This window comes from Benincasa hispida, chromosome 6 (genome assembly GCF_027475165.1).
Source record: "Benincasa hispida cultivar pf3 chromosome 6, pf3_genome.v1.1, whole genome shotgun sequence".
NCBI classification, from domain to species: Eukaryota; Viridiplantae; Streptophyta; class Magnoliopsida; order Cucurbitales; family Cucurbitaceae; genus Benincasa; species Benincasa hispida.
The window spans coordinates 16,705,094-16,716,597 of record NC_143483.1 but is presented as its reverse complement, the minus strand read 5'-3'; the positions used below and the strand labels follow the sequence as shown (position 1 = coordinate 16,716,597).

Sequence of the window (11,504 nt, the reverse complement as noted above, 5' to 3'; positions counted from 1 at the left end):
ATTGGGGCGAAACTCTAGAACCTAAAATGAGGGGTTACACTTACAAGAATTGTTAAGGTTGTTAACAAATTCTGGACCAAACAATGATGACTGTTAGTTGTAGTGACAAGGTGTTGTTTCTATCTAATGGTTGAGAATGTCTCATTTCAATGAAGGGGCACAACCATCATTTCTTCATCTGTACCCACGTCAACCATCATGACTGACATCACATTTTGGCTTGATTGTTCAGAAGATGAACTAGATTTGTTTAATAAGGGATTATCACTCCCCACTTTTTACTTGTTCTATCACTTACTCTCATATATTCTTTGCAATCTCATGGATTTGCTCCCTTTTCAGATTATTAAAGTTCCTCAGAGCGATCACGAGTAATTGGTCCTGTGTAAGTGTTACTTGAAGTTTTTGAAGCGTTGTCTTTAGATGTCAATTTGTTCTATTAGCTTAAAAATAAACCAATTGTCACAAATTAATAAACATGGAAGGAAAATAAATAAAATTATAATAACAACAAATACAAGAGAAAGTAGAAAAATATACCAAAAAATAATAAAAAGAAGAAGATAGAAGAGGTTGGGACTAAAGACTTTTGAGATGAGTTTTCGATACAAATCTTTTTGGGACAAATGGGTATATGAAATGTCCATTATGCCCTTGAGTGAAAACCAATTTATTGGTGAAAATGTACATATTATCTCTTCAAAAGATAAAGATAAGTAAAATTATAATATTTCAATATGTTTCAAATCAACCACATAATTATAATATGTTTTTTTTTTCTAAAAAGAATATTAATAAAAAAAATTTCCGTTATAGATAGGTCCTCACAAAGAAAATGAATACCTTACTAATTAAGTCATATACGTCCGAGTACTATTTTGTAAATGTACATTATAAAATACATATCAAAGAAAGAAAATAAAATTTAAAGTTAAAAAATGCATTTTTTGAAATAAAGTGAGACTTAAAATAAACCATTTTAGAAGTTGATGTATTATTATATGTTAAAGTTGAATTAATTTTAAAATTTGTGGGCAAAAATGATATTCAATTTAAATTATTTTCCGCGTGTACTTTATACACACGTATATCTCTATAAAACCCTAATATATAAGCGCATCATCTTCTCCCCTGCGGAAACCTAGCTTTCCGATAGCAGCTGTTCGTCTGGGTAAGATTGCTTCACTCTCCTCTCAAAACTCTCAACCTATGTTCTTTGTCCCTTCTATTTAGGGTTAGGGTTAGGGTTAGGGTTTACATGCGTTACCATTAGTTCGATTCGTAGCTTGAGATTTCATTCCCGTTTCACTTGGAAATTGGTTGTAGCTCTCTACATTCATTGATATCTGTGTTCGTTTTTCGATCATCAACAGGTCGGAGTAGCGATTAGGTAGAGGGCTCTGCAATGGCTCCAAAAGGTAAGCTTATCAATTTATACATCTAACGATTAATTGATTACACATTTATGCACAGGGCATTCAAATTCCTTTCCGTGTTATTTCATTTCTCATGACTTCGGTTCGGTATTTAATCGGTGTAATCATTAAACAGTCGCGATTTGGTTCTTTAGACTCAGTTGTTTAAAACAAACTGAGTTAAAATTTCAGAGAAAAAGATGTAATTAAAACAAAATTACAAGATCTGAATAATCTGTTTAGAGTTTTATCCGCTGGCTACTAACTTGTAATCTACGGTCGAAAGATTTGCTTGAATGTCTCAGGTCCACTACTTTTATTTTTTATTTTTTGGTCTCAGTTGTTTGGTCTGGCGAGCCCATATTGCTAAATAGCTTGTATAAGGTCAAAAGTAGAAAATGGTGATTATGAGGTTATTATTGGTGTGGATATCATTTTTATGAACTGTGTTAGAAGGCTCGTAGAATTTGTAGAAGATAGGCGTTTTACATTAGGGTAGGTATGTGAGATAATTAATACTGTTATGCGGTTAGTGATTTGGATGTATGCCTGTGACGTGGTGAAGTAAGTTTGATTTCATTTGATAAATTAGTATTATGTATTGTGATTCGATCTTGTTTGGGTTGATCATGTTTTGACATCTTGATTTTTAATGTTCACTTCATTTATTTATGTAACTTTGCCAAGTTCCAGCTCTGATATCTTTCCAATTCTGAAAAGCATCGTTTGTAAACGCCGTAACTTTCAAATGAAATACTACGTCTGGATGGGAGAATTTGGCTCAATTTATTTGAATTTGGGTGACAATTTTCTTTATTGTATGTATCTAAGACTTGATTCAAGAACACTTTCACAAACAAAGTAATTTGATAATGGATTAGTTTTAAGTGAATAAACTAATCAGTCTTGATACTCTCTTCCCTTCAGCTGACAGCACCAAGAAGGCCGACCCTAAGGCTCAAGCCTTGAAAACTGCCAAGGCAGTAAAATCGGGCCCAACGTTTAAGAAGAAAGCCAAGAAGATCAGGACATCTGTCACATTTCACCGTCCAAAAACCTTGAAGAAGGAAAGAAATCCTAAGTATCCACGCATCAGTGTTACACCATGGAACAAATTGGACCAGTATCAGATTCTTAAATACCCTTTGACTACTGAGTCTGCAATGAAGAAGATCGAGGATAATAATACTTTGGTTTTCATTGTGGACATTCGTGCTGATAAGAAAAAGATCAAGGATGCCGTGAAAAAAATGTATGACATCCAGACCAAGAAAGTGAACACATTGATCAGGTAATCTTAGTCAAACACTCCTATAGTTTCTTCTTAGAATATTGATTCGTACTGTTAGATGTGATCTCAATTTAAACTAACTATTATCTTTGACTGAAATGATCCAACATCTTGTGGATATTTCTTGTGCAATCCAATAAATGATTAGGCTGTCCTATTTTATCAGTCACACCTTTCTGTGCCAACTTATCTATAAACTTGAGCACTTTAATTATGATCATGAAACGTTTATTTATGTCATGGTTTTATGCGTATTTACTGCACTGTGATACACACCCTGACAACGGGCTTCATACAACAAATGCAGGCCTGATGGAACCAAGAAGGCATATGTCCGGCTGACTCCAGATTACGATGCTTTGGATGTTGCAAACAAGATTGGAATCATCTAAGATACAAACATTTGTTTTTATTTGAGAAAATTGATTTATCTTTTTGCAATGACAATTTTGATTTATGGAATGACCTCTATTTTCTCCAGCAAATTGGTATGATGTTTTTTACTAAGCTGCTGCAACGTTGTTGACTTGTGAATGGTAGGATTTGTGCTTGAATATTTTAGAAGTCTGCATTTCTTTAGCTTAAATTACTCCACTCCTTTCCATTTACAATACAATCTAGAGATTTTTTGCATCTTGATTGCAACTAAACCTGCTAGTTTTACTCTTTGAACTAAGAAATTTTAACCAACTTTTCTGTATTTCCAGTCGGGTACGTTAATTTTAGTAACTTTGAGATTTTGGTTTTCTTCCTTGAACCTTAGGGATATGTTCTTTAACCATTTTCAATAGCAGGAGTTTTGTATTTTCTTAATATGTCAATGAGTATCTCTTCATACAGAATAATTATACAAAGAAAATAATTATAGACTGTCATTATGCCGATAAAGCTAATTGGTGTCGTTGCATTATTTTAATTTGTCAATAAATCTTTTCATACAAAAGAATTGAACAAGCAAAACAATTGACTGTCATTATGCCGATGAAGCTATTTGGTGTCTTTGCATTCTTTTACATAGTCATCCATAAATACAAGGGGCTTCGTTGAAAATAACTGAAGGGCAAAAGGTGTGATAAGGTAGTGAAGTTTAGTTCTAAACAACTTGGGAGAATCAAAATGGCGTTGGGAATTGGAATGAATAATGGTAAATTTGTTGTTCATTGGGGAGTCTCATCAAACGTTTGAAATTGTGAAGGAATCAACAACTGTGCGCAATTTATCTTTCATTTTCTCCCACCTCCTTTCATTTGCTCCTGTTGTCAAAGTGTAGAATTTTCCTGTCATACAAGAACGACAGATATAATCGACATTAAAAATGTTAAAACAAAGAAGAAAAAGAGAAAAAAAAAAAGAAAAAAAGAAAAACATGTTTGTTAGTAAAGTAAAGTTACTTTGAGGATCTGTACGATACTACGAGTTTAAATGTCATTTTGATTATATGGTTTGACAGTTAAATAAGACAAATAAAATTGTCCTAAAATACAATTTGTTGGACAGGCCCAATGGACTGGGATGGAATGGAACAAGGAAAACTCAAGTTCCCCAGCAACAGTAAAATAAGACTAACGAAGTTCCGTACCATTGGCAACAACAATCGTGCTAAGAGCATGGCGAGTGTAGTTTGGAGCTTGAGCTACAAACTCAAATGTGTAATATGCTTTTCCATTCACGTCATGCTGTATCATTCAACAAAAACCAATCAGCATAGCAGAGGTGAAAATGTTACCATCTTTTATGTTGTGGTTGGGGTGGGGGTTAGCGTAACAAATATGTTTTTCATTGTAATTCTGAAGTTAGAAAAATTGTACAGCCACATAAGCTTGAAAAGTCAGAAAAATTTGAACTGATGCAAGCGGCCTCATTGGAATGGGTTGTATCATCAACTTTTGTAGCCATGAGTTTGGACTAAAGGGATGAACCAATGAATTTCACTTACAGATTGCACAAATGAATTGCTTTTTACTTTTGGGTGTATTTTTCTTTTTAGATGATTGATTTACAATGTTGCTAAGTGACAATTGTGGACAATTTTGGGTGTCAAACTTTTGAACGTGAAAGCAAGTTAATAAGTAGCATATTGGTAAAATGTAATTCAAAGCATATCACCTACAGAAAAATGAAGGTAAGATGGCCAAGAAGAAGAGATGCACACGGCCTCATTGGAATGGGTTGTATTATCAATATTTGTAGCCATGAGTTTGGACTAAAGGGATGAACCAATGGATTTCACTTACAGATTGCACAAATGAATTGGTTTTACATTTGGGTGTATTTTTCATTTTAGATGATTGATTTACAATGTTGCTAAGGGACAATTGTGGAAAAATATCCCAAAGAACCTTCCACTGTAGTGTTGAGTGATGCTTGTGCATTAGATTTAATGGGTAAGTTCATTTGCAGCTACTATTTATTTCACTCCATAATTACTAGTACGATAAAATCTCAGCCAAGAGTATATAAATGGGCAAACCTCTGATGCTTCAATTAACTTCGTTCTTTGATTAGAAGGAGCCAGAACCTTCTTTATCAAAGTTTCTGCAACCTGAACGATAAGATACTGAAGTTACCTAAAAATTAAATTACCAACTTAATGCATTATTCTAACAGTTTAATGCTAACCTGTTGAGGGGACCCAAAATCTCGAATATCTTCCTTGCTGGTTGGAATCATATTGACACTGACACTTTCTAATGGTTCAATTACATCTTTGAATACCTTATCTTGACCATCAATGACTACTTCCTGCTCTCTCCTCGAGTGAAAAAAGACATTAAAACTTGCATCGTGTGCGAAGTCGTTAAATTTAGAGTGTATTGTGTGTGCAAAAGTAAGGAGTGAAGAAAACAAAAAGCTGAACAATTACTGTACCTGCCACCCAAATGGATAAACGAATGAGTAACCATCTTTCTTGTCTGAAACTGATAGAAACCCTTTCTTTGTTTCTGCAGCAACTGAGCAATATCAAGCGGGTACCCTTAGGATATCATCATCCTTCATTTTGGAAGAAAGAAATACAGTGCACGCTAGAGGTGCTAATTTCAGACTTGAACTTCTTGAAAAGAAGCAACAAAGATGAAAGAGAAACGTAAGTTATTCATAAGTAAGAAGAGAGATAGATCTTACATGACATAGAATTCATGTCTGCTAGAGAAATCCAAGTTATAAAAGCACTGCCAGCTAGCAGCTGGCGTCTCCCAAGTCTATCTGCCAAAAGACAGAGCAACTATTGAACAATGAAATTCTTTGCTTCTAAAGCTGATAAGAATTAAGTGAGATCCTCCATGGGAAGAGATCAAAAGCAGCATAAAAATGCTTGAATTGTGATAAAATTATACACGCCAGAAAATGCCATTTAAGTTTGGAGAAACAGTACACGGTAAGCTAGCAAGAACACAATCCATAATGCAATTTAAGTTAAGAATTGAAGAAACAGTACATGATAAACTAGCAAAGAAAACCATCCATAGTACCCCATCACGACTGAGGTAATTTTCCTTGAAGCAGAATTTCTTTTCCACACATATAACAACCTTCATCCTTAACCAAATGGCAATATGGGATTAAAATCTCTAGCCATCATCTGCTTCCATGTTCTTAGTGTCGTGGTTGTTGTGCTTGGACACAACGCAATCAACTTATTCTTACATTAGTTTGAACTAATGTCTCTTCTAAAACAATAATTCAGACTAGTTTGAGATTAATTTGCTATTACCAGTCCACATAATGAGTTTCTAATCATGACAATGAGGAAACTGATATTCAACCCCTTGGTTCACACAACAAAATCCATATGGTGCATTAATTATTTAAGTAATATCGTTTCTAGGGTAATGAGACTCTGTAATACCATGGTACCTACAGATTTGTATCCTACATATCTCATTTCGTTTCAATCTCCATTCAATTTACTACTTTGCTATGTGGTTTCTTCCTAGTAGTTCAATGTATCAGTATGTTCTAAAACCTTCTACACTCTCAATTTACTTGCGCCAATTCATCTCGATACTTAAGACAGTCACTGAATAGCATGCACATTCAACTAACTCGCAAAATCAAGCTAAAAGCCAGTATAATCACTACTCTAATTCAAGTGACACCTAATTTTCCATCTCAATTCGGTAAAGTGACCTTCAGAACTGCACCCATGGGCATTAATCGAAGATCCGTGTGCTTGCTCAGCCCTGAGAAGAAATGAAACCCCTGCTCTGCAACAAACAAATCTTCCATGGAGTTTCTGCATGCGGAAAAAGAAAAACAAGTGATCGTTAATCAGAAAAGGGGAAGGGGAGAAAAGAGAAGCCAAATTTTGGAAAGATTTTGGAAGGAATTGTGAACCTGGGGAAGAGAATTGACGAAGAGGGAGTTTTGGAGAGAGGGTGAGCAATGCAGAGAAGCCATTGAAGGTCCCTTTGCTTGTGCTTCGTTAATGAGTGATGACCTTATCTTTTGGTGTTGTCATTGGATTTTGCCTATCCGTTGTCTTCGCGGGCTCCCTCAGCCACATTTCTTGCGTCGGCCCCTCACCCATTTTTTTTACCCATTTTCCCCCACTATTTCTTCAATTTATATATCGCTCCTAAAAATTTGAGAAAGTTTTTAAACTAAATAACAAAATTTATTAATGATATCTAAAAAGCATGGATACTTTAATTTCGCTAGCGTGTCCATATCCTACGTGTCAGATATTTGGGTATTTTCGACACTTGTTAGTACAATAAATGTGTTAGATATTAGTGGTGCAAAATCAAAATAGGATTAACATTCGGTATATATGCATCAAACACTTCTTACGTATACTAACTCAAACATATATGATAAAAATAATAAAATTTGAGAGAAAAATACATCAAACTATTTTTTAAGCATAAAAATGAATAAACTCGTTAACTTTAAATTTCCTTCTTATTTAAATATGATATATAGTTTACAAGCGATATGTTTTAATAAATATGTCTTTGCCATGTCCGTGTCTTAAATTTTTAAAAGATAACACGCCACCGTGTCGGTGTCGTATCGTATTTACATCTCGTATCAGGTTCTATGCTTCTTAAAGTGATATACTCTACCATTGAAGTATTTTGAATGTTGTCTTTACATGACAAAAAAAAAAAAAAAGAAATTTCATACTAAAATGATTGGATTTTAGAGGATTTCATAAGGTTTAGAGGCTGATAATTTTGTTTGGCGAGGTAAATTACTTATTTAGTTTTGTCATATTCTAGTTTTCAATTGATAGATCACAATTAGTTTTATGATTTATAAAAATATTATCAAACACACTTAACAATTATTTAATTTGTAGTCCAATTTATGAATACGGTATTAAACATGAAATACAATCCTATTTTTTATTGAATCAATTGTTCATAAATTTATATTTTCAAACCGCCTAGGAAAATACCTATGTTTTTCATTTCACATTTTTTTTCTCTCTCTCGTTTTGTTTTCATTTTTTCCAAACATGATAGAAGAAATCATTTATAAATAACTCCTCCAAATGTTAAACTTAGCCTAGTTCAATGGTAATTGACATGACTTTCATCTCTAAAAGTTGGAGGTTCGATCTTCCATTTTCACAATTAGTCGTACTAAAAAAATCTTATCCTCTAAAATACATAATAAATATCTCACATAATTTTTTTTAAGATTAATAATGTTTTTTGGTAAAATATTTACATTTTAATTAAAAAAAATTAGAGAACAAGAAACGACAAATAGTTACCAAATGTGTTTTTTTTTTTTTTTTGGTTTTTAGTACAACAATTAGAAAAATAAAATGGAGGATCAAACCTCTAATCTTTATAGTAAAAGATCATGTCAATTACATTGAACTATTTACTTTATAAAATTAACTAATATATTAAATATCAAATTAAATTATATGAGAACTTAAAGCTTTAAGTATCTCTTCTAAGAGATTTCTAAAATAAAAAAAGAATATCAAACATTTCAATTGAAAATTGAGACACAATAACAAAGTCTTGGAACCATTAAAAGTTTAATGATAGGTATGTTTCAGAAAGACTCACTAAAATAGGTTAAAGTAAGATAAAGAAATCCCACATCGAAGAGGCGGAAAAAGAGACTTGGGGCGTGGGCTATAAATAGAACATTGGCGGACAAGATCAAATTGCCTTAAACTAATGAGTAAGGAAAACAAAGTGGCCGGGGGGATCCGGCCGCAGCGCTTACGATGATTTTGCGCATTAATTTGTGGAGGGGTTAAAGGCCGGCCGATTGTTGACGCTGCTTACTTTGCAGAACTCTTTCGTGCTGGCCTCCCAGTTTACCCACCCCCAATTTTAGTTCTAAATGCTTTTTGGGTTAAATTTACTTACAACATTCTTGAATTCTTAATTTCTTAATAATTTAGTTCTTCAAATTAATTAGAAACGTATATTCTATACTTTAATGTACATATATATATTTTTTGTGGTATATGAAGTTTACATTATTTGTTAAGATTGTTATTTTTCCAAAGTTCAGGAAAATATGTTGATCTTAATTTTTTTTATCTTTATTGTTGTCAATTCTCAGTATCAAAATGAAATTTGTAGATAGGAGATAGAAGAGCCGTTTTCTTTTGTTTATTTGAAAATTGCAGAGAACATTTCTTTCAATTATTTTCACAGAAGTGATTTAAATTTTTAACTATTTTTTATTATTAAATTATTTGATAATTTTTTAAAAAAATGATTGGATAAATTAGAATGATAATTTTTTTTAAAAAAATAATAAATTAGAATTTGAAAATAGACAATAACAAATGTGATGTGGGGGCTTTAGAGGAAAGGGATTCCCGTGAAATTCTCCATTTCTTCCGGAAGCAGATGATTATTCCATGAATCGAGAAATTCTCCGATTAATCGGACGATTATCTCTCTTGCAATCCCTGTGAATTTTTTATTAATTAAATCTCTTCATATTTGTCCTGAAGGAATTAATGTTGATCTTTAGAATTAGCAAATCCATGCAAGTCTTTGAAGATGACTCCATTTTATGAAATTTCTGATAGAAAAAAATGCGGATTTTTTTCCCCCAAGACCCTATTTATCTCTTCGGATTTCAAGAAATAGGTTTTCCATCTATAGTAAGGCATTCAAATAATTTAAATTAAAGCAATTGTATGTTGGACTCGGACCTCATATGACATGATAGATCAATAATTTTTTTTAGAAAGTCATGCTTAGTGTTTCACGGTAGAGAAAAATTATTGAGAGATGTTATCACCTGGATTTTAGAACGAATTCATGTTGATATATATGGACTTATTAACTCATCAAGTGGACCATTTAAATATTTTATGGTATTAACCGACGCATCCAGATAGTCATACGTGTACTTATTATTAAAGTCAAAATCTTGCATTTGTAAAATTAGTTACTCAAATAATTAAGTTAAGAGCATAATTTACTGATCATACAATTAAAGACCATTCATCTCGATAATGTTGGTGAATTTTCGTCCCAAACTTTTGATAATTATTGTATGTTAATTAAGATAAGTGTTGAACATACTGTAACTCATATTCATATACAAAACAATTTAGCAGAATCATTCATAAGACGTTTGCAGTTAATTACTAGACCATTGCTTATGAGAGCTAAGCTTTCTACATCTGTATGGGACAAAGATGGAACCGAAATCATGTAGTTATTGACAACATTTTTGTATATAATGTTACTCTTGATGTTATATCTAAAAATAAGGTTTCTGAACCAAAATCTGTTGAAGAATGTCAACATAGAAAAGATTGGTTTCAGTGGAAAGAAGCAATCGAGGAAGAATTAAACTCACTTTCAAAACATAGGTTTTTTGATTAGTAGTTTGAACACCATAAGATGTAAACTTGTGGAATACATTTGTGAGAAAAAAATGAAAATAATGTGGTCACAAGATGTAAAGTAAACTAGTTGCATAAAGTTTTTCACAAAGACCTAGTATTGATTATGAGGAGATGTATTCTTCGGTGGTGGATGCGATTACATTAAGATATTTAATTGATATGACCGTGTATGAAATCTGGACATACATCCTATGGATGTAATCACAACATATTTATATGAATTTCTTGATAATGATATTTATATGATAATCCCAGAAGAATTTAAGATACTTGAAACATATAAATCAAATTTTCGGGAATTGTATTCAATAAAGTTACAGAGATCCTTATATGGATTGAAACAATCCGGACGAATGTGGTACAATTACCTGAGTGGATATTTGTTGAAAAAAGATATCAAAATAATCCAATATGTCCATTTTTTTTATAAAGAAATTACAGTCAGGATTTGCTATTATAACTGTATATGTTGATGATTTAAATATAACTGGAACTCTTGAAGAGCTTTCAAAGGCAATAGAATATCTTAAGAAAGAATTTGAGATGAAAGATCTCGGAAAAATAAAATTTTTCCTTGACTTGCAAATTGAGCATTTAACGGATGAGATATTAACACATCAGTCAACTTATACAAGAAAAGTTTTGAAAAGATTTTATATAGACAAAACACATCCATTGAACATTCCAATGGAAGTTTGTTCCTTAGATGTGAGGAAAGATATATTTTGACTCGAAATGATAATGAAGAACTTCTTGGTCTTGAAGTACCATATCTAGTGCAAATGGTGAACTTATGTATCTTGTTAACAATACAAGGCTAGATATTACATTTTTAGTAAATTTATTAGCAAAATATAGCTTTTCTCCAACTAAAAGACATTGGAACAAAATTAAACATATACTCCATTATCTCTAAGGAACGATTGATATGAGTTTGTTTTATTCAAATAAA

General features: G+C 32.3%; 2 protein-coding genes and 1 non-coding gene across 4 annotated transcripts; 2 read left to right on the top strand and 1 right to left on the bottom strand.

Annotated features, from left to right (window-relative positions):
* The first annotated feature begins 1,055 nt into the window (after positions 1-1,055).
* LOC120079856 (large ribosomal subunit protein uL23) lies at positions 1,056-3,191 on the top strand. The gene is made up of 4 exons (XM_039034289.2): positions 1,056-1,171; positions 1,374-1,418; positions 2,343-2,706; positions 3,014-3,191. Exons 2-4 carry the CDS (start codon positions 1,406-1,408, stop codon positions 3,096-3,098), a joined length of 462 nt encoding a protein of 153 aa, XP_038890217.1. The 5' UTR covers positions 1,056-1,171; positions 1,374-1,405; the 3' UTR covers positions 3,099-3,191.
* Positions 3,192-3,652: 461 nt separating this feature from the next.
* On the bottom strand, positions 3,653-7,275 carry PPL1 (PsbP-like protein 1). 2 transcript variants are annotated; one of them, XM_039034288.2, is made up of 8 exons: positions 7,042-7,275; positions 6,835-6,940; positions 5,830-5,910; positions 5,575-5,657; positions 5,326-5,448; positions 5,177-5,248; positions 4,286-4,382; positions 3,653-3,983 (listed from the first exon to the last, which is right to left on the bottom strand). In XM_039034288.2, exons 1-8 carry the CDS (start codon positions 7,102-7,104, stop codon positions 3,880-3,882), a joined length of 729 nt encoding a protein of 242 aa, XP_038890216.1. In that variant the 5' UTR covers positions 7,105-7,275; the 3' UTR covers positions 3,653-3,879. The 2 variants fall into 2 exon arrangements, with proteins under 2 accessions (XP_038890216.1, XP_038890215.1); XM_039034287.2 differs by having other exon boundaries at positions 5,830-5,906; positions 6,804-6,940; positions 7,042-7,245.
* Positions 7,276-8,836: 1,561 nt separating this feature from the next.
* Positions 8,837-8,989, top strand: LOC120080649 (U12 minor spliceosomal RNA). The gene has a single exon (XR_005482601.1). It is a non-coding gene; the product is annotated as a U12 minor spliceosomal RNA (small nuclear RNA).
* Positions 8,990-11,504: the final 2,515 nt, after the last annotated feature.

Coding starts and splice junctions, on each gene's coding strand:
- LOC120079856 (XM_039034289.2), top strand. Junction 2,707..3,013: donor AAAGTGAACACATTGATCAG/GTAATCTTAGTC, acceptor CAACAAATGCAG/GCCTGATGGAACCAAGAAGG.
- PPL1 (XM_039034287.2), bottom strand. CDS start 7,104: ATGGCTTCTCTGCATTGCTCACCCTCTCTCCAAAACTCCCTCTTCGTC. Junction 6,941..7,041: donor TCGTCAATTCTCTTCCCCAG/GTTCACAATTCC, acceptor TTCCGCATGCAG/AAACTCCATGGAAGATTTGT. Junction 5,449..5,574: donor TTTATCCATTTGGGTGGCAG/GTACAGTAATTG, acceptor AGGAGAGAGCAG/GAAGTAGTCATTGATGGTCA.